The 24,266-nt window shown below is 33.2% G+C and overlaps 1 protein-coding gene across 5 annotated transcripts in view; it reads right to left on the bottom strand.

Moving 5' to 3' along the window:
- AGTPBP1 (ATP/GTP binding carboxypeptidase 1) overlaps positions 1–24,266 on the bottom strand; it is a 175,655-nt gene that overhangs the window by 50,076 nt on the left and 101,313 nt on the right. For all 5 annotated transcript variants that reach the window (XM_012787275.2, XM_012787272.3, XM_076008569.1 and 2 more), the window contains 4 exons: positions 23,516–24,222; positions 13,500–13,583; positions 11,836–11,922; positions 11,603–11,751 (listed from right to left, as the gene is read on the bottom strand). In XM_012787275.2, the coding sequence (XP_012642729.1) occupies positions 11,603–11,751; positions 11,836–11,922; positions 13,500–13,583; positions 23,516–24,222 (1,027 nt within the window). The remainder of the gene's footprint in view (positions 1–11,602; positions 11,752–11,835; positions 11,923–13,499; positions 13,584–23,515; positions 24,223–24,266) is intronic.

Here is a 24,266-nt window from a genome sequence, read left to right as displayed (position 1 = left end):
GAACTGAATAACATAATCAATAAAGCAATTCTTATGTATAAATGTCAACTACTTTATCCTGATACAGATAGAGAATATATCTTCTTCACAAGAGCACATGAAACATTCACAAAAATCGATCACATATTAGGTCACCAGGAAAACAACAGTAAGTTTCACAAAATAGAAATATTACAAACAAAACTTTCTGATCACAATGTAATAAAGCTAGAAATTAAAAACAAAATGAAGAAACAAAAAGGGAGAGCACCCAAATGGGGGGCAGGGATGGGAGCAAAGCTGATCTGGGGTATCAGTCCTTGCATGGGGTGAAGAGGGCATATTCTCAAAGGGACAACAGGGAGATTGTTACAGAAACTGGGATTGATCAAACAAGTAAATATATTAAGGATAATGAAAGCCAAAATTCTCCATGTTGGAGAAGAAAGTTGTAAATATGAAAATAAAACTAGAATAAAGTTTATATTATTAGCTTAAAATTGAAGTATCAATGGAACCTCATGCAGCGGTGTGTTTGGGTATGTGATTATATATACACACAAATAAACATGTACATACAAATACTGAAACTACTATAAATGTAAATTTCTGTACACATATTATACGTGTACAAACATACATTCCCTAACTCTGCCCATTCAGATGGCTCAGAAGCAGTAATAACTCAGTAGTAATGGGATACTATTGGTTGCACAAGTCTGGCATAGGTCTTGGTTGTTAAATACCATTTTCCACTAAAGCAAACCAACATTCTTTAAAGAAATGGCTCATTTCAGGCTAGGGTAGAGAAGGGCAAAATGAGCCTTATGTATCTTGTGCCAAAAAACAAGAATGCCCATAAGGAATACTAAGGGTATGTCAAAAGCACACACCAATGTGAAAGAGATCCTAAAGGCCAAATCTTGGGAAATTTTAGCGTCAGAAATAAATAATGATAGCAACAAATTATAACCCACTGAGTAAAAAACAGGAAACCAAGTCTATACTGACATCAATAAACACCTGAGGAGGTACAAGATATTTATATAGTCTCAAAGTACCTCGATGTAAAATACTTACTAATTACAAAGAGAAAAAGGGTAACTTTACAATGGAAAAGCCTGGCATATACCCACTTAATCAAGTGATCGAATTATCATCAGGAATATGCCACCAGACACATCACTTCTGTGATATTCCTGCCAAAGATGAACACCTTAAATCAGATCATAAGGAATATGAGACAACTCCAAATTGAGAACCATTCTACAAATTAACAGGCCTATAATTTTCAAGTGTGAAGGTCATGAATGTCAAAGACTATAAAACTAGTTCCTGACTAAAATAGCTGAAAGAGGCCTGACAACATGTGGTTTTGAGGAAAAAAAGTGAAACGTAAATGGGGGGCAGGGGAGCTATCATTAGATAGGATTCATGACAATTTCCTGATGTGGATGGTTGTACTGTAGTTATAAAGAAAAATGCCATTGTTTATAGAAAATATACCCAAAGATGCTCAACATGTGGATAAAGCATAAAACTTTTCTTTAAATTTGAAACTATTTCAAAATAAAACATTTAGAAAAAGTTGATAATCATAAATTGAGCCGGAGTCTTCTTAACATTGCTTTATACATTTAATAAATATTTACTGAACATCTACTAAATGCCATGCTATAAATGTTGAAAATGTCAGCAAAAGAACACTGTTCTTTTTCTCTCAAGGAATTTATAAGTTAGTCAGTCACACACATAAATAACATAAAACAAAACAGTAAACAGCACCCCAAAAGGAAAAAAATTACAAGGAACATTTGTCAGGGGTACTAATCTAGTTTAGGGAGTCAGAGAAGACTTCCCCAGAGTCAACGAACAACTCGGCTCAACTTTAAGGGAATAGGGAGTGGAAATGTTACAAACAAGACTTCAAAATTCTAGTTTATTGCCTGGTTCCAAATATGTTTGATTTATGTAAGAAGGTATTTAAAAATCCTCACATATCTATGAGAGATGGAGACCGGGAGAGAATAAAAATAATAATAATAAAAAAAAGCTAGCTACTAAAACACCAAGTTACTAAAATACAAGACTGCCATCTAGTGGTAATTTGAGCAAATTCCTTTCAAGTGATAGCGGGGGTGAAAGGGAGAGGTGGATTGAAATGGATATAGCACTATACAGTGACAAAAAGTCTCCAATTCAGCATTCTGGAAGGCAGTATTCTCATTACAATTAAGAACACAGTAAGAAATATAAATATTTTAAAATAATTTATTTAAGATCATTCATTTAAGAGAAAACTAAGTGTATTCAATAAAATCACCTAAAGAGATGAAAATGAAAGGCCAGGTGCAGTGACCCACACTTGTAATCCCAGCACTTTGGGAGGCTGAGGCAAGAGGATGTTTTGAGGTCAGGAGTTCAAGACCAAACTGGGCAAAATAACGAGACGCTATCTCTACAAGAAATAAAACAATTAGCATGGTGATGTGCGCCTATAGTCCCAGCTACTTGGGAGGCTGAGCCAGGAGGATCGCTTGTGCCCAGGAATCTCTATTGCACACATTTTCTAGAACCTAACATTTAAATACTCCCCTAACCGGCAAGCCCCAATCAAAAAAAGAAAGAAAATTATAGACAATAAGCTACTCTCCTGATTAATACTAGACTTCCTCATTTCAATTAAGTATGATAATTAATTTAAAAAATACTTCCAGCTAAAGTATTTGAAGTTTCCCCTGCAAATATTTTCTTTAGTCATCAGCACCATCCCTGAAATGCATTTGAAATGGAACTGAGGACCACAGTATTAACTACATTGCTAGTCATAATTGCTTACAATGTCAAATTCTAGTTTATCAAAATAGAATGGCTGGTCCCATTTATCAAATGGACCCATTCTTCTTCTATTGATGTTAAACCAAGATTCACTTTATGTTGTATTAATCTAGCATTTAAATGATAGTTTCATAAAAAATTATATCTACCTAAACAGCTCCTTTATAGCATCTACTAACTTCCTATTTAAATACTTACAAATATATGTAAATGAAAGAAAATTCACAATAGACAATTTCTTTTCAGAATCTGGGAGGAATCTATACTAAATTTAAGGCGGATAAAGCAAGACGGAGAAAAATCCAACGCAGAATAGGTATCATGATCTATTTCTTGTGGGCTTTCTTGCATTTTATATTTTGGATTCCACAGCTAAAAGAAGCATCATACTATACCTTGAAGTTCCTTAAAGAATAACAAAGAGAATAAAGAAGCATAAAAATAAAAAGTATAAAAACTAAACATATTAATTATAAGAAGAATTTTAAATACGGTAAAATCATTTATTAAAAACAAAGGGTTGAACAACAAAATCCAATCTCTCTTTATGGAAAAAAAAAATAGGCAAAGATAACATCAAACAAATTCCAACCAAGGCAATACAAAAACAGAATTCAGAGTAAAATATACTAAATAGGATAAATGTGATTATTGCAAACGGAACATGGGAAGGGTATATGCAAAAAGAGCATGGAAAAGTAACAAACCTCTATGTGCCAAATAACACTGCATTATAATAGGAAAAAATATTTTTTTGTAAAGGAGGGGTTGACAGAAACACAACAGAACTAAAAGAATGTTATTTTTTTTTTGAGTCTTAGAAGGATAAAGAAGGCAAAAAATAAACAAGGATACAGAAAACCGACCAAATTTATAATACTAAATGTGAATTTATGTGTGTCTACCCTCTGCCCTAAGTTCCTTGAAGTCCCTTAAAGAATAACAAATAAAGAGAACAATAAGGAAGCACAAAAATGGAAAGCATAAAAAACATATCAAGTATAAGAAGAATTTTAAATAGGTTAAAATCATCTATAAAAAGACAAAGGTTCAAACAACAAAATCCACAAAACCTTTCTCTCCTGACAGGGATGCTAAGAGCATTTTTTGTCCTAATACTTGGTCTTTGACTCCATTTCCTAAAACCTTTGTCATTTCCTAAGTAACAGAGATGGCTAGGAGCATCTTTTGTTATGGTATTTGGTCTTTGACCCTGGTTCCTGACAAAGAAAGCCTAAATCTCTTGGAATTCCCTGTGATATAAACAAACACCTACTATTCTAATGAGGTGACTCTTGGTGGGCTCTGAGATAGGGGCTAGCCTCCAGAAAGACTAAGTCATGATTAGAAGCTTGGAACTTTCAGCCTCAGCCTCCAGTCATCCTCAAAGGAAGAGAAAGGAGCTGGGTACTGTGATGTACGTGATGAAGCCTCCATAAAAATCTTTAAAACCCATGGCTCAGTGAGCTTTTGAGTTGGTGAAGGCATCTACGCGCCAGAAGGGTGGTACACCCCAACTCCATGGGGAAAATAGCTCCTGTACTCGGGCCCCTTCTGGACCTTACGCTATGAACCCCTTCATCTGGCTCTTCATCTGGGAATCCTGAATCATATTTTTTACGATAAACTGGCAATCCTTAAGTTAATGTTTTCCTGAGTTCTGTGAACTGTCATAGCAAGTAATCAAACCTGAGAAAGGGTCATGGGAACCCCTGATTTATAGGCAAGTAGGACAGTAATGTGGTAACCTGGGGAAGCACTTATTCTTAACTGGCATCTGAACTGAGGTGAAGTCTTGGGAGAGTGAGTTAACCCATAAGGTCTGCACTAACTCCAGGTAGGTAGTGTCACAAAAGAATTGTAAGACACCCAGTTGGTGTCTGGAGAGTAGGAGAACTGGAAGGTGTGGGGAAAATCCTTACACATTTGGGTACAGAAGTGTTGGAAGAGTGAGTAGTTGGAAGAAAAACAGTTGGTTTTTCCTCTTCACTAAAACAATGTATATTAAGTTATGTTGCCTACAAAGAATATACACATTTTCCAAGTGCCCATGAAAACAAAAACTGACCCTATGTTAAGGTGTAACAAACTACTGCAAATCATAACTCCCACGACTGTGAACAAAACAGATTAAAATTTGAAAGTAATGAGAAAAGTTTTAAGAAAAATAATTCAACCAACTAAAAAAATAACAAACTCTTTCCTAAATAATTCTAATCTAAAAGATACTAGTACAACATACAATTAGAAGCAATATAGAAAAGAAGGAGGTATTAATATTAAAATTTGGGGTGGGATATAGAATTAAGTTGTAATCAGAGCAAATTTAAAACTTAAATGCTTTGATCATCAAACAAAATAAATTTAAGTAAATAAACTAGAACTTATAAAAAAAATCAACCTTTGTGGAGGTAAAGGAATTAATAAACAAAAAAATAAAGAAAATAAATAAAACCAAGAGCCAGGTTTTTACAATAATAAAACAACAAAACAAAATTATGTTTTAAATACAAAAAAAGAAAGAAGAAACAAAGCAAGGGAACATGCAAGTATACATGTTGCAGATATCATATACAAATCTGCTACTGAATTTTGAAAATCTAAGTGTCACTAATATTAAAAAATATAAATTATCAAGACTGCCTCAATAAAAAATAGAAAATCAGACTACACTGAGTTATAGAAAACTCTGAAAAAGTTATCCCAAAGCACCCTCTCTTAACCAATTAAAGAGCATAGAATCAGAAAGTTTTAGAGGTACATTCTTTCCAAATTTAATGAAAACATATTGATGTATTTTAAACTGCTCGAGAACACAGGGTTGAGAAATAAAAGCCTTTTCATTTAGTGTTCAAAGTTAGAATCACCTGCTTCCAAAACACAACAAAGATAACCCTCCAAAAAGGAAACTGACTTGTCTAACTTATGACCAATTATGTAAAACCATTAAACAAAATACTAACAAATTAAAAATAGTTGTATATTAAAAGAGCAATTCACATGGCCAACCAGACTTATTCCTAAAATCCAAAGATGGCTTAATATTAGTAATATTATTAACACAACACAATAGAGATAAATAGGTCATAGCATTATATGGTCACATTACATTCATTGATAAAAGCAAAAAAATAAAATAATTCTGATTTTTAAAATTCTGATTTTAAAGAATAAAATAATTCTGATTTTTTAATTCTGATTTTTAAAAGTAAACATAGAAATTCTTTACTATGAGAAAGAACATGTAACTCAAGAGTTAATATGCTTAATGTAAATATTAACAACAGTCTTACTAAAATCAAAATAAAACAAGGATGTCAGTGTCTCCTTTTTATTTTAAACATTCTCTAAGTTCTATTCAAAAACAGTGAAAGATATACAATACAACCATGAATAACAAAAATTCTAGGTATCTATCAAGAAAAACCAAAGTATCAACTGAGAAACAGAACTAATGAAAAGTTTAGTAGGGAGGTTGATTTTCAAGTACATATATAAAAATCAATAGTTTTCTTAATTGTAAGCAATAACAAGTTTGAAAATAGGGATGGGTACTCCATAATGGAAATAAACAAAAAATACATTAAAATCTTAAGAGAAAGGGCAAACAGAAATGTATGAAACTCACAAAAAGAAAACTAAAAAACTTAGGTGAGGACATAAACAATTTGAATAAACAAAACAACACACCATGTTCCTAAGTATTAAGACTTAATATAAAAATTTTTCTCTCCCCTATTCTATAGCTTTAATGCAGTGGAAATTTTTGGTAATTGATACAATTATTGTAAGCTATTCAGAAAAAATAAATAGAAAATTTTAATTGTTTTTGAAAAAAACACAAGATGTTAAAGTATATTATAAAATGAAAATAATTAAAAAGCAAAGTGATAGGCCGGGCGCTGTGGCTCACGCCTGTAATCCTAGCTCTTGGGAGGCCGAGGCGGGCGGATTGCTCAAGGTCAGGAGTTCAAAACCAGCCTGAGCAAGAGCGAGACCCCGTCTCTACTATAAATAGAAAGAAATTAATTGGCCAACTGATATATATATATATATAAAAATTAGCCGGGCATGGTGGCGCATGCCTGTAGTCCCAGCTACTCGGGAGGCTGAGGCAGAAGGATCACTCAAGCCCAGGAGTTTGAGGTTGCTGTGAGCTAGGCTGACGCCACGGCACTCACTCTAGCCTGGACAACAAAAGTGAGACTCTGTCTCAAAAAAAAAAAAAAAAAAAAAAAAGCAAAGTGATAGTAGAGCAACAAACAGCCCCCAAACAACTAGTAATGTATAGTTAGGGAGAACTGTGGTGTTTCAAACCAACGGGGACATGTAATATGACTAAGGAGTTAGAATAATTCAACTCAAACTTAAAAAGTGAGGATTTACCAATACAAGCAAGTTATGGTGACACCTTATCAACCAGGTCCTAATCTGTTTTTACATTTTCTGTAACAGTAAAAACAGAGCAATGATGTATAATGGCTCCTGAGCCATGTTTCCCACCCTTGTTTTATTAGTGGATCAGGTATACAGTTCAAATGAATTGTAAATGTGAAATGTTTGACTAAGAACCCAATAAATTCATCAATGACATTTTAAAACTCTCTTTGGAGAAAGAATGAATTCAGTTGTAGCTACTTAACTACTAAGAATAGGATTAAGTTAAATCCCAATTCACAGAAAATACCAAAATAAATCCGGATGGATGATGTTAAATATAAACACTGAAAACATAACTATCAAATGCACTTCAAAAAGGCTAAACTAATTTAATACTTCTACCGGCATTATAGTACCCATTTTCCCTAGTCTTCGGCAACATATGTTCATTTTCTCTGAGAAATTCTACTTCTAGGAATTCATGGCAAAGCAATAATCAGAAACACACACAAAAACAAATAATTAAGGATATCTACTGCAAGACAACTTATAATTTTGAAATGTTGAAAAATACTTAAATCTTCATCAATCCATTTAAATAATTCATTGTGGAATATTGGAATTGTGGAATTCCAATTGTGGAATACTGGAATATTACATAGACATTACTAATGATGTTGCCAAATACTATTTAATGGCATGCATTTTTTTTTTATTTTTTACAAATCATTGTTATAAAAAAATGTGGTATTACATATGAGTTTTCATACTGTAATCCCAAATCTGTAAAACAGTAAAATTTAATTTTAAAATTATGTGAATGTAAATAAGTTTAAGGATAGATAACAAAATATTAAACAACAGTTTTCTGGATGCTCTCTTTCCTAGAGTTTTTTCTCTAAACTGTTTTCAAGTCACTGAATTTCCCATATGAATGTTTTATAATCAGGAAAAACTGCATTTATACCTGGCATATAGATATTCTACTTCCATGAATTTATAAACTAAACAATTATACAATACAAATATTTTAGCATAATAATGTTTATCTAAGCAATATTTAAAATTGAAAATAATTCGAAAACTTCAATGTCTAACAAAGAAAGATCTGGATAAATTACAGTACCTCTATAGGATGTCATTAAAACTCTGTTTCAGAGGAATATTTAATGACCAGAAAAAATGCTGACAACATAATATTTGATTAAAATATAGAATATGAAACTGCATGAGTTATGAGCCATAATTCTTAAAAATACATAAGCATATATATGTAGAAATCATACATTTTAAAAAGGCTACATAAGGCTATAAAATAAATACATAACTATGTATATGTAGAAATCATACAATGCATTATAAAAAAGGCTATATAAGAAGCAACAAATGTTAAAGTGATTATCTCTGGATGATGCATTGTCAATGGTTTTATTTTCTTCCTAACACCATTCCGTTTTCCAAATTCTCTACAAATTGAGTTTGGAATGTGTGATATATATATAAGGATATCCAAAGGAGAAGGGGGAAGGAGGAGAGGAAATTTAAAAATAAAACAGCCATCTGTCCCATTGCTTTGATTTCATTTTAATTACAGAATTTTATTCATTTTAAAATTTCAAATGACACTAAAGAAAGAGATTATTTTATCTATCACATGGAGGTATACTTTTTTTAAAAAAATGAAAACGCATTGCTCCAAAATGTATGCTTTAATTTAAAATTTTAAAATATTTAATGAAGTTTAAACTGTTAAGAGTACTATTTTTAAGTAAATAAATAAATATAGTTAGTAAAAATGCCATCTACTTGTAGCACTATTTGAAAATTATATTGACTATCATATCAAGAATAAATATGCCTTTATATTCTACTTTTAAGAAGCACATAAAATACAAATAAAATTACATTTAATTAATTGTTCTTTTCTTCTCTAAAAATATTATGTTAGCATCATACATACTAAGTTAAATGTGGAAATCACTAGATTTCTTTACTTATTTTAATAATACGTTGAGTTTTTATTAAGATAATTTTTAAAGTTATTGTATATGAAAGCTAGGGTCAACAAACAAATGTTTCTAAGAAATATCACACTCAATAGTTAGTAGTTATACACTAAAATCACAAAAATAATGTGATATCTGACTTCAAAAAAGAAAAAATAATGTGAAATAGAGTATATCAAGAATATTCATATATTGTTAATATAAACCAATATACTACTGAAGCTTTAGTCAAAATATACACGTTTAAAAGAATAAAATAGTTCAAAATTACTTAAAACATTTTAAAATCTGTGAAGTGTTTATAAACAAATGACATTATGATACCTAATCTTCCTATAATTATTACATTAAATAAATGAAACTGACTAAAGCTTTTATCCCACACAACTGAAGTAATTCTAAAGGATGTGATTTCCTATTTCCCACATAAATAGTGATGATTGGGAACAACTTCTTCAAATATTGAAAGCTTTAATTTTCAGAAATGTACCCTTAAAGAGCATCATTATATTCATGGTTTTAACAACTCAGAGGAATTATTTGAAACAGATCATATAGTATCTCATGTTTCAGTTGTTAAAAGCTTTTCAATCTTTACAACAAATAATTGAGACCTCTGAGGTTTCCTAACTTGTCATACATAATGTTTCTCCTCCACCCTCAAGGTAAGTTGTTTTTGTATGCCAGAGAAAAATTTTCTTTTACACAAAAAACTTGCCATTATCACATTAAATACTTGAAATCTGATGTTTTAATTTTAAATTGCTGATATGAAGTTCATACAATTATATTACCTTCTAAAGACATAATGTCTGATGACTACCAAGTGTCTGACAATATCCCTTAGTTTTGTATTTATTAAAGTACTTAACACAAAAACCTTAAATGCAACTATATTTTTAAGATTTTTGCTAATACAAACAGCATAGATTTTTTTTTCACTGTCTCATGAGAAAAATAGTACAGAAAACCAATGAGACAAAATCCCACTTCTTTGAAAATGTCAGTAAAATGCATAAACCACTCACTAGACTGACAAAAAAGAGAAGACACAAATTATCATTAGCAGGAATGAAATAGAGCAGGTTGGTCCCCAACCTTTTTGGTACCAGGGACCGACACCATTTTCATGGAAGATAGTTTTTCCATGGATGGTGGTGGGGTTGGGGGGAGGATGGTTTGGGATGATTCAGGCACATACATTTATTGTGCAGTCAAACCTCTCTAGTGATGATCAGTATTTGCAGCTGCTCCCCAGCACCAGCATCCATGCTTGTGCTCCACCTCAGATCATCAGGCATTAGATTCTCATAAAGTAGCATGCAATCTAGATCCCTCACATGTACAGTTTACAGTAGGGTTCATGATCCTAAGAGAGTCTAATGCCACCACTGATCTGACAGGAAGTGGGGCTTATGCAGTGATATGGGGAACAGCTGTAAATACAGATGAAGCTTTGCTCACTCACCCACCGCTCACCTCCTGCTATGCAGCCCAGTTCCTAACAGGCCACGGACTGTAACCCGTCTATAGCCCGGAGGTTGGGGACCACAGAAATACAGGATATCACTACATAGACATCAAAAAGATAGTAAAAACACTACAAATAACTCCATACATATATTTGACAACTTAGAAAAAATGGACCAATTCCTAAAAAGCACAAAGTACCACAATTCATTCAAGATGAAAGAGATCATCTGAACAGCCCTAAGACTACGGAAGAAATTTCTAGTTTAAAAGACTACTTAAAAAGAAAATCTTCATATACAGATGGTTTCACTGGAGAATTCTATCAAACATTTAAGAATTAACATCAATTCTACACAAGCACTTCCAGAAAGTAAGAGGGAACATTTCTCAATTCATTTTGTGAGATAAGTATTACCATAATATCCAAATTAGATACAGTAGGAAAAAATAAAAAACTATAGACCGATATCCCTCCTGAGGATAAATACTAAAATTGTTAACAAAATACTAGATATTATATACAACCACCAACCGGGGTTTATTCCACAAGTAAAAAAAGGCTGGTTCAATATTCTAAAAATCAACCAATGCAATATACCATCTTAACAGGCTAAAGAAGAAAAATCACACAATCAGATGGAGCCACTGGAACACGCACAATAAACCTTTAATTGAATTCAACTTGGATGAAATCAACCATACCTATTGAATTTTAAGGGGCTTGCCTACACAAAAGTAACTGTTCCACCAACAAATCAAAGCATAACCTATTTCAAATGTTGCACAACAAATATTTGAATTTTGAGAATTAGGGAAAACAAAAGAATATACTGAAACATTAAAAAATACTGATAATTTTTTTAAACTTCTTTTCTATAGTTAAGATGCCTGCATGCCCTCTCAATTAGGAAAATAAATTGTCTTACCATAATTAAACTGACTGTTGGATTTTTCACAGTTAATGATGTTAAATCTGTAAGCAACACCTGGACGCATTCCACTGACTTCAAAGTAAAACCACTGATGATAATGATTGCTGTTTATATCTGAGTTCAGAATAAGATCATATTCATTTCTGAAAATAGAAGATAAAGAAACCTGATGAATATTAGGAAAATAACTGTGCACACACAAAATGAGAAAATCTTAAATAACTTACTTTCTAATTTGAATTACTTTACGCAGATTCCCAGATTCAAATTTGGAGTTAAACTTCAAAATATCTCCTTCTTCTGGAATGACATAACTAAATAAAATTTTTTATAAAGTAAGTATACTAAAATATATTGCATTTACATAGGTGAGCAAAAAATAAATAAAAACACACTATGGATTAAAAATAAATTATTATTGCTACCTTACATTCCTCACTACTTTAAAATATAAAAAACATAAAGCAAAGTACAAAATCTGGCTAACATTTATAGACAAAAAAAATTATAATTACAATTAGAGACTTGTTCTATGTTTATACTGACATATTAATAAGAACTTTTGTCTCACTGATTATCATCTCTAAAATATTATTATATAGGAAAAAACGGATTTTTTTACAACTGCATATGACCTATACTGAGCAGCAATAATTCTATCATACTGAACCATGCAGTTCTCAGGCAAATATATTATTTTCAATTTAGAGAGCCACATTATTATCTTATTTAATTAGCAACAAAAAGGAATGAGTATTATCTTCATTTTATATTTTCATTATTTTAGTAAGTAAATATCCAGCACTTACTAGGTACCAGATAACTGTTTTAGTTATTTGTCTGTTTGGTTCCCTCACTGAATACAAATTATTGCCATTCTGGAAATTATATTCCAATATGAGAAAACTAAGACACCCAGAAGCTCAATGATTTTGTCTAAAGACATTTCAGTTAGAAATAGCACTGGTATGCCACACTTAGGGTTCTTAAGTTTCTGTTTTTACCACTTCTGCTTGTTTTATCACACAAAGAATTATAAATGTTAAAATAACTAAGATAATAAATATGGTAGATGTTTCTTCTCTTTTATAAGAATATTATTTCAAATTCAGTCATTAGCTGTGTTACAATTTTTACTCATCTTTCTAACAAAGCCTTTAAAAAAGTATTTTATATCCTCCAAATATCAATAAAATGTGAAATTTCCCCAAAATATCACAATGTTGGGGGAGGGGAGAAACCCAAACAGGGATAATTGAATTTCTCATTTGAGAAAGCAGATAACTAAATAACAGTCACACTCAATATATGTAACTTTCATTTATTTACTTGTATTTAAAACCTAAAATGTGATGATATCAGTGATAATCCTAAATAGTAATAAGCGACTAACACACCAAGGATCACAAACAGATACATGGCTTCAGAAATCAGGTAGGTAACTTAAATGACTAAAGCAGACTGTAAGCAGTAAGAAACAAGAGGGAGTGGTGGGAACTACAGAGAATTAGCACCTGCTCCTTCTAAAGGGATGACAATCTGTTGCCCTAAGGATATAAAGGCTCAATATTGTAGGACAAGCCAACATGTGAAAAGTCCACTCTCTTAAAGTGGAAGTAATTTTAGTTTTTTGAAAACACAGCATCAGTTTGTAACCTTTATCTCAAACCCATGAAAAATCCACCTAAAAACAAACAAAAGCATGTCACATACTTAATTAAATAAATGTGATCTACCATTACCATTACATATTACATCCCTGCCAAAGGATGACAATATAGTTAGGAGAAACTAGGTAGAAGTTAACTACAATTTTTTATCTTTTAGAAATAATGCTGAAATTTTACAGTAAAAATAAAACTAATAAAAGTTTTTTTAAAATGAGACTTACTTTGGGTTATCTAAGTCATATACCACTCGATCTATGATATCACTCTGATGTATTAATCTCTCAATATCTTGGGCAATTTTTGTCCTGAAATCATAAAAGATAAGTTTGACCAAAATTCATTATTATACGCCAATGCACAAATTTCTTCAAAATAAATTTTAAATGAAAAAAGTATAAAATGATAAAAAAAATTTAAAATAAAAATATTCTGTATTTTGCAGACAAAGGAATATCAATACATAACGAACAAGACAAAAATCAGTATTTATCAGAGTCTGAGTTCTAGAAAATAATCATGTAGAATACAGCCACAATTCTAAAAATTTTATTTAAAAAAAAAAGTAAATAAAAAATCTTGAATGTCTATAGTATGGATTTACTATTTAACCCTTAAGTAAATAATTCTGTATACATGATAGCAGCATGTTAGAAATGGTAAAGATATGAGAGTAGCCAAAGATTTTACAAGATTTTTTTTTTAAACCCATCTAGCTGGAATTTAGCTTAAATGCAACTGGCAGTTGGTTTACATGTTCTGCAGAATTTCCCCTCTCTTTTGTGCTGGGAAAGGAAAGGTGAAGGGGAGGGAAACACCTGTTTCAGGGAGTGGAAGGTGATCCCTGAGTACCCAAAATTATCTAGGCCTGATCTCTCCCTGAATCAGCCCACAAAATGGACACTAGCTAACTGGAAAATCCCTACAATCCCTGCCACTGTCCCAGAAGACTGAGTCACGCACAGAACCCACAATCTTCCCCATCAATATTTGCCAAAAAAGACAACCACCACCAAGTGGCACCAAACTGTAGCCAAAACAAAAGAGATTTGGAACTTACAGCCACATTGCCTGGAGCTCCAAGTACACTGGCCACATAGTGCTGCTACTGTTTATACATAACTACTTCTCATTGTATAACTTATTCTTAAATAGGAAGTTGATTTTAAGAACTGATTTAAATTTCAAGTTTGTACATTTCAGCTAAAGATAGGTAATGCAGATTAGAACTATGGTTTGTAGATTTATTGAGAGCAGAGGGAGAAAGTGTGCCAAAATGATTATAATAAAATCTCAAGAATGCACTAAACACTGATGTCTTAACTTTAGACAAATATGAAACTAGTCTCCTGCACAAAGATATTTTTCTATGATCAAAGGATACTAACTCTTATATAGTTTGGAAACATATCTAACAACATCACAGTATAACTTAAATTCAAAATAAGTCAAGAACATATCCTAATATAAAAATTAAAAATTATCAGGAAAATATCAAAAGGTAAGATAATTAAACATATGAACAAAGAATACTAGAAAAAAGAAAAAAGTGCAATGCTAAAATTCTTAATCACCTAAACAGTCAAGCATAATTTACTTTTAATTTTATTGTATGAAAAATAACTCATTACTGACAAAGTAGTCTATCAGGAAAAAAAAGACCCAGTATCAGATTACTAAGCTATAAATTCTTGATTTAAGTTTAATGCAACAACTTTAAAATGCCAAATTCTTTCTAAAGAAACAAACTTTTTAAAAAGCTAGCAATTATAAGAATACATAAACAAATTTAGAATTTACATTAGACCTTCACCAGTGAAGGAGATGGCATTTACATATACTCGAATATACCACACCCCCAAAAATGTAAGTGTTCAAGTAGGGATGAATGACTAAATATATCCATTTGTCACAATAATTTATTTAATTATTAAGGTTATAAATACCACAAACATGCAAAAATTAACAATTATAAGGGTTTGGCTTTTTGTTTCTTTTTTTTTTTTTTAGGAAAACAGTATGAAAAGACTGATTATAACAGCTCAATTCACAGCCACATTCTGTAATGTAAAACAGAGTCAGAGAGCCCCCCTACGTGGGGCGAGCAGGTGCTAAAACTGAGAGAAGCTGACTGGCCAGACTGTGCAAACTGAGGAACACAGGTTGTGTCTAAAAACAAGCTGAATACAGCCAAGCATGAAACAGAGGTAAAGGCTGTCACACCCAACTTTTCAAGAAACACCAGAAACCAGGATTTCTATGTGAAATCTCACAAATCTTAAATGTTGGCAATCAGGTTTTTTAAAAAACAAATACTCTGCAAGTTAAGCCAAACTCATATGCAAGTTGAGTAAGGTCTAAAAACCACTGTTTTTAAATCTCTGACACTGTAGTTCAGGTGATATGATTGTCCATTTATATTAGACTAGACCTAAAATTAATACTTGAGAGAAATCTTTGCTCTGCCCTAAGCCATCCTTAATAAAAAGGAAAAACAGTCTTTTACTCAGACATGTGTTTGTGTTAAGCAGATCAACTTTCAGAAAAGGATGCCAATCCTTCCTTCCTTTACCTCAGCTGCCTATTAAAATATATGGCTTTCCAATCAAAACAAAACAACAAATATTTCCAGGCACTCTCAGGGACTATAACCTCAAAATGTTGAAACTGCCATTCAACATTTTTCAAAGACATGACTCAGAAGAAAATTATTTATGCATGCAGGGCAGTCTGGAAAATGTGCAGCCCTTTCAGTCCATACTCAAACGGACATGTGATATGTGTAATGAAACCGTACTTTGTTAGATTTTCAACTGCAGAGCAACACTGTAAGAAACAATTTAGTAAACCTCATTGCTATACTCATTATGGACATTATAGGAAATGTACATTATATGACAGTGCTCTCTGATGATCCATATTTATTATCTGTATCTTCTATAAAAAAAAAGATCCAAGATGTTCTTCTATACAGAGAATATGGTATAACCACATACATGTGATCACTACATATACATGATTAACAGGATAGGCTCAGGATCTAGACCAGGGTTTAACTCTCAGCTCTGCCATTTACTAGCAGTATAACCTTGAATAAGTTACTCAACAATCCTGAGCTTCAGCCTACACTTGTGTTAGATAAGAGAAATAACAGCACCTTCCTCATAGAGCTGTTATAGCATTAAATGACAAACTTTATATGCATATACACACTGTATATAAAATGCTTACTACTAAATTCTGTGTCTGGCCCATAAAAAACATTTAATAGAAGCTATCTGCTACTTTTGCTCCTACCAATACTTTCACTGCTGCCTCAATTCCACAAGTACTTGTGTCTCCCAAGCCACTCTAAACTTAATATAAAGAAAACGAGGGTTTTGCTTTCCTTATTTGGCTTTTGCCATAATTCTTCACCTACCTTTTAATTTTAATTTCTTTAGAGGTAATATACTGACATTGTACAAAAATCAAATACGACATAAAAGCATAAAATGAAAAGTCTCACTTTCAATACAACCCATATCCTCCATTCACACATGCAGGCAACTACTTTTATTACTTTTATTCCATATTCTATTTCATGAAAACACAATTATAGATTGGTGTTCTCTCTTTCAGATACAAAGTCTAGAATGTCATAAAACAAGCACCTTGCTTATTTCATTGAATAATACATCATACAGTTCTTTCCATCAGGGCATAGAGAATTTTTTGTTATTTCAACCATTGTATAGTATTCACAGAATGGATATACTATAATTTATTTGACTATTCTTTGATAAGCATTTGAGTTGTTTCTAATCTCAAAACAATGCTGCAATAAAAAAGTTTGAACATCATTTCATACATATGCAAATTATGTTTGTGTGCTTGCATACATGTGTGATTTATGAGATAAATACATCTCATAAACTCCAGGATATGGGATTAACATGTCAAAGGAAATATGCAGACACTGTCAGACTGCTCTCCATAAGGGGTATTAGCAATTAACATTCCCAACCTCAATATATGATAATGCTTGTTTTTCTATAGCCTCATCAATAGAATGTGCCATTATTAAAAGTAGGTTTTAGCCAATTTGATATGTGGGAAATGACAGTATTTCTCTTATTTTGAGTGAAGTTGAACATGTTTTTGTGGGTAAGAGTCACTATATTTCCTTTTTCTTATTTTGCATTTTTGTTTTATTTTGATGAATGTATTTTTGGAAAATACCTTAAATGCTTTCTAAAACATGCAATACATACTATGTAATATTATATTAGTAATTCATAATAAAACATACATTATAAAATACAGTTGGGTTTAAGACATGAAAAAATGGGAAAAAATTAATTAAAATGCTAATAGTGGTTATCTCTGGGTATGTGGGAAAAAGTGACCTTTTTTCTTTCTTTTTCTCATGTTCTAATTTTATGAAATATGAAAATAAGAAAAATGCACCAAAAATGATGATCATACTTTAAAATAAGAGATGAGTTTCATTTTAATTTTTAAATTCAACGTAAACCTAAAATAAGAGTTTTAAGAAGTAATCAGTATGTGTTTACGATAAAATTTTTTTAAATGTTAGTGGGCTATCTACATTGAAATATGAATCTTATAATGGACTGTTTCCCTTCCAAATGAAGTACAGAGTTTTGTTTTGTTTTTTTCAGACAGAGTCTTGCTCTGTTGCCTGAGCTAGAGTGCAGTGGCATGATCATAGCTCAATGCAACCTCAAACTCCTGGGCTCAAGTGATCCTCCTGCCTCAGCCTCCGAAGTAGCTGGGACTACAGGCACACACCACCATGCCCAGCTAATTTTTCTATTTTTAGTAGAGGCAAAGTCTCACCATGTTGCTCAGGCTGGTTTCAAACCCCTGGCCTTGAAAGATCCCACCATACTGGCCTCCCAAAGTGCTATGATTAGAGGCGTGAGCTACCGTGGCTGGCCTTAACGAAGTTTCATTCATTTTATACTGAACTTTTCTTTTATTAATAATAAGATTAGGGATTGCATATCAGAATGATAGCTACATAGTAGAAATTCCAAATAACAATATTTTCACTGAATAATTTTAAAGAGTCTAATGCTTTCTTTTTTTGAAAGTGATAAAATAGTAACTCCTCATTAATTTTGACATCATTAATTTACAATGCTACCTCATTCAGAAGGGGACAGGGCTAAAGGTAGCCAATAATTCACAAGATGTCCACCATTTGCTCAAAAAATAAGATGCAGAAGATTAGGCAAGTAAGATAAGCAAACTAGAATCAACATCCTCAATGTATTTTAAAATATAAGCATTTCTGAGTACTTCAGAAATACCTATTACCTGGCCCATATTTGATATTTTATCATAAATATAGAACCATAAAGCCTTCAGGCTAGCTACAGGAGTTAGCAAACTTTTCCCATAAGGGGCCAGATAGTAAATATTTTAGGCTTTACAGGCTATATGGTCTCTGTCACATGGGCTGAACTTAAATGGGCAGTAGGGCTGGATTTGGCACAGAGGCCATAGTTTGCCAAGCATGATCTAGGTGAACGACTACCACACTTTTTAAATTATGACAAACAAGTAAGAAACACATTTTAGAAAGGGAGGGAGGAGAGAGGCGTGTGTGAAACAAAAGGATTATGAAACGATACTTAGCTGTATAACATACAACACAATTTTATTTTCTCTATTAATATTGGTTACTAATGGGTATCCACTCAAATTTGAAAAACACTGATCTATTGTCTGCTTTTAGCTGAGAACATTGGTATCTAGGGAAACAAAGTTTGCTCAAACACACACACACAGTTAGTGGGAGAGCCAAGCCTGGGACTTGCTTTTCAGAGAGCATCCTGCCCTGCCAAGCTGTCTCACCACACAATAAGCCTCACTACTCTCAACAAGTCTAATCCAATTGTCCAAATATTTCTGCTACATGCATTTGTCCTTCTAGTCTCAAATTAATGTTACTTGAAGGAACAAATAATTCTGAATAGTTTTACCCAGTATTTAAAAATAATGGGTAAAAAAAGTGAAAGGGAGAGAGGAAGCTTTGAGCTATCTACTTTTAAGCCTTGAGACTACCTTGCTCACCACAACTTCCACATAAACACTTGACAAATACAGTTGGCCCTTGAACAACATAGGTTTGAACTTTGCAGGTCCACTTATACATGGATTTTCTTCCACCTCTGCCAGCCCTGAGACAGCAAGGCCAATGTCTCCTCTTCCTCCTCCTTCTCAGCCTACTCAACGTAAACACAATGAGAATAAAGACCTTTACGATGATCTACTTCCACTTAATGAAGAGTAAATATATTTTCTCTTTCTTATGATTTTTTAAATAATATTTTCTTTTCTCTAGCTTTATTGTAAGAATACAGTATGTAACACATATACAAAATAAGTGTTTTTTTTAAATTTTATTTACTTTTTCTTTTTCTCTTTTTCTCTGCAAAATAGTTAGATTCTAGGAGACAAAATAAGTGTTATTCAATTGTTTATGGTATTGGTAAGGCTTCCAGTCAACAGCAGGCTATCAGTAGTTAAATTTGGGGATAATCAAAATTTTTGACTGCACAAGGATCAGTGCCTCTAATCCTTGCATTGTTGAAGGGTCAACTGTACCTGCAAAAAGTATATAAAATTAGGAGAGAAAAGACAGTAACTTCCAAATATCAAAGTGCTGTTATCTACTATAAATTTATAAACATTTTAAAATAAAAATATTTTGTTTTTTGCTGTAGTTTTAGCTAAAATAATTATATTGTGGGGCAGGTTCTATACATCTAAGTAATAAAAAGAATCACATTGTTTCACTGAAAAATAAAATTTCATCTTCATCAATGCAATAAATCTCAGGGCTGCAACTCCACAGTCAAATACAGTTGTATTCCTGTCACATATCAAAACTTGTATTTGATACCCATGGAAATTCTGACAATATGATATGAATATAGAATTATGACAAATATGATAAAAGGTGTTCTGTGCAACATAGGGTATACAAGTCAAACTTGTAACAGTTACTATCACACAAAATATATGATGATAAGAGACTAGCAGATAAAGGTTTTAGATTGCTTCAGAATTTATAACTTATTTCTGTAGCAATAAATCAGAAGCCATCTTCATTAAGGTCATGGAAATCAATAGGAAAAACCTCTCTAAAAAGAAAGAAATCTTTGAAACTCCTGGAGAGACAAGGATCACTCAATCCTCAAAGGTGATTTGGAGTCCAGCCCTGTTTTTCTCATTGGAATTATCCAAAAGCAAACACAGGTAATAGAGCTTTAAATTCTGGGTTATCTGTGTCTATTTCCTTAAGCTCCATCTCTTCCACACTTTAACCTGCAAACCAACACATTTACTTTTAAAACATATGCACCAATTCTCATTTACCTTTTGATCTTTCATCATGCTATTTACCTCAGGGTACCAAAAATATATCTTAAAGCTTTTTTTTGAATGGCAGACCAACTCAGTGGTACATTACACTGTGTACACAGGCAGTGAAAAAAAAAATCAGTTACATTAGGAAAAAGTCCTACAGATGGCCCAACATAAGGAATAAGTTGGATTCTAATTTGCAGATTAGACGCAGGACAATTCCAAGGTGAGGGTTTCAGAAACAAGCTGAGTTAACTCATCATAAATACCAAAAGACAGGAGAAGGTTGGAGAAGAGCCACAGTAATTCCCTGTCTGTATAAATTCCTCCACCATCAGATAGGCTCAGTCCTGTGCAGAGAGGAAGTGGAGCTTGGGACCATGGATGGAACAATATTCTCTGAAAACCAAGCAACACAGGCAAGGACAAAGCCCAACATCAGAAGTAGCTGCTCAAAGAGAACAGAGGTCACCAGGACTGAGGGAGGTAGCTCCTCACCTGTGGCAAAGACATTTTAAGAATTCACAAAGGCATGACCACTAGTCATAGCCATCATACATTTATCTGCAGTAGATTAAGTTTTTTTACATATTGATGTCTACAAAGATATCAATCAAACAGGGTTAGCCCTGGTTATGAATGTTGCTCAGAGACTGTTTGGCAAAAATAGATGTCCTTTATTAACATAAATGGATACAATACTTAAATAAGAGTCTTGACTGATGAAAACTTTCATAGCATGAAGTCTACGAGGGGAAATAAGAGGGTTCCTTGGTGGTCAGAATTAAGGCTGCGAATCAGAGGCTTACACGATAGTTAGGCCTCTATTTCCCCAATCCTTGCTTCTAACCTTACCTTGGGTATTACAGGCTAGTCAGAAGAGAAAATACTTTCAGTTTGAGGCAACTTAATTTTTAAAAACTTGCTTTCAGGCCTTAAAGAGCACTTAAAATTCAGGAAGTGCCTTCTATAGTCAAGATGACATGTTTGAAGAGGTAAAGAGCCCAAGAGATGATGCTGAAAAGATGAAATATCGAGTTGCTGCCTGATTCTCACTCACTCCAAGTGTGTCAGTTCAGGGCCTTCAAAAAGCAGATGCCAAGACACAATGAAGCATGCTCCTGTGGGCCTCTCCTAAGGGGAAACTTGGAAGAAAAACGAGTGGCACAGAGTTTATCCCCATCACTGCAACTGTTCTCACGGCCGCAACTCCTCATCTCCATCCTCCAGTGTCTATTTAAATCCCCCTCACCCTCAGCTATCACCTCTGCAGGTCTTAGTAACTTACCTGATTAAGCGACCCAGACTCTCAATCCTGATAGGATTCCCCTGGGAATCATGTCATTTTCATTCCTGGGTGGCTGTGATGTGTCCATTCACAGTTAAAATTAAGCAAGGGAATAGCAAGAAGCAAGGAAGTGGACTGAGTTCCAAGCTGTTGTCATTGTGCAAAAGCAACCCTACCTCCTTTAGCTGATATGGGTCAATCACTTGTGTCAAGTTAGTAAAGCCTCTCCCCAGTTGCTGGTCCCAGAGTCAAGGAGTTTAAAGTACCCAGTTGGCAACCACAGTTTGTAGTTATATTGTACCCTTGCTGTGTCCCCTGTGGTAATATTGTACTCACTTTGAGGACCAGGACTTCTAAACCTGCAGAGCCCAGAGGTATAAAAACAGAAAGCACAAAGTCCCCCACTGGGATATTGAAAGCTACAATATAGGGCCACTTCTGTTCTCACCTCCTGGCTCCCAGACCCATGGTAAGTATTCTTTCTACTGGGGAAACAGAACTATGCACAAATTTCTAATTTAGTGTTTATACTGCATCCTGAAAGATCACAATCCATCCATGCAGAGCATTTCCTCTGAATTAGAGCTTCCCCAGGCCTTTGAAGGCCATTCCAGACTCCATCAGGACAGCTACCTCTGGATGGTGCTGTCTCTGATACAGTAGATGACCTGGCACAGAGCCACTCCCATAGGTCAGTCCCAAGAAAGTCCCCTCTTCCAGTGCTATGTTGTGTGGGACTCCACACCTATGGATCAAGGAGCCAATGGGTAGCACTAAACATACACTAAGTTACTAAGTAAAAATGGTGAATTATCTAAGATGCCACAGAAAAAAGTAAATAAAACACATTGTTGTCTTAAAGGAGCTTAGTCTAAGGAGAATCAAATACCGACAGCAAGGTCTTCCTTGTCTATTACATACTATACCCATAACAAAAGTATACAAACTTTTTTAGATACTGATAAGCCATCATCACAAAACCTTAACCACAATCACCAAAACTAGTTCAGATGCACCAAAAAGGATATTTTTATGAGCCAAATATTCACTAGTTGGCAATATATTAGTCATAATATCTAATCTTACTTGGCAATATTTAATAAGCTTAGTTACTGCTTTTATGAATCCCAAATTTTTACATTGTATATTTTCAATTAAAATATCAAATTTTAAAACAAAAGACTGCCCATATTGCTTTATTTATAGCCTATTTTTAAATCATATACCAAAATCAAGTTCAAATGAAAAATTTCCATATTAATATGCTAAGGTAATATTCAAAGATGATTAAATAATCTACTTTCATATTTTGAGATTCAGTCTACATAGAAAATTTCCAAATTATAAAGCCTACTATTCTGGCTTCATTTGAAAAAGTAATGAGCTTGAGAAAATAAAGTAAACCCATAAGGACAATTTTAAACAATGCACAATTTCCAAAGCAGAATACAAAAATACAGAAACATTAATTCAGAGTAATTTTCTTCCTAAATACCCAAAGTAATTTTTTTAAGTATGCTTCATATCTTAACAACAGTCTTATTTAGAAGGAAGAAGAAATCTGTACCTTACCTTTGTACACCATAGGGCCTTTCTAAAATAGGCTCTTTGAATGGAGGTGGAATGTGACCAAAATAATCAGGGTAAGCCACCTCTGAATATTCTGGGACAGACTTTGTATTTTTCACAACCTCAATATAAAGGTCTGGGTCATGGAGTGTTGGTCCATCAGGTACTTCAACTGATGTTTGTTCCACTGATGAATTAGATTCAGAATCTTCATCATCTTCAGTTTCAACTCCAGTGCAGCAAAGCTTCCCTAGCTGAACTGTTCTTCCCTCAAATAGAACATTTCCACAAGTAGCCACGTGAGGACAAGCTTTGGTGCACGTAAGGACACTAAGAGGGAGACCATGGTCCTTCTTCATTCCTGTAGCAAAGCCCGGAGTGGTCTGAGAAGGAATATTCTGCAAGGTAATTCGGTCTAAGGCCTTCACAATATCATTGTTTAGGCCATGGACTAATGAAGTAGTTCTATTCTGATCACCTATCTGATGCTGTAATGTTCTGTCATTATCTTTAATATCTTCTTTTGCTGGATCCACAAGGGTAGCTTTCTTATCCCCTTTTGGAGATCCATTCTCCTTCTCTGCAAGTCCTTTTCTTAAATTGCCTGAATTCCCAGATGCTTCTTCTCCCGCAGTAGGAACAATAATAGGACCATGTACTTTTCCCTCGAATACAAAAGGTTTTGGTTCTTTGGAGATTAAATCATAGTCCTTTGAAAATAAAAAATATGTTTAACCTTTTTATCTGAAAATGT

Source organism: Microcebus murinus, chromosome 12 (assembly GCF_040939455.1).
Source record: "Microcebus murinus isolate Inina chromosome 12, M.murinus_Inina_mat1.0, whole genome shotgun sequence".
In the NCBI taxonomy this organism is placed as follows: domain Eukaryota; kingdom Metazoa; phylum Chordata; class Mammalia; order Primates; family Cheirogaleidae; genus Microcebus; species Microcebus murinus.
Note: the sequence above shows the minus strand (reverse complement) of the source record. Positions and strands in the feature narration are given on the sequence as shown.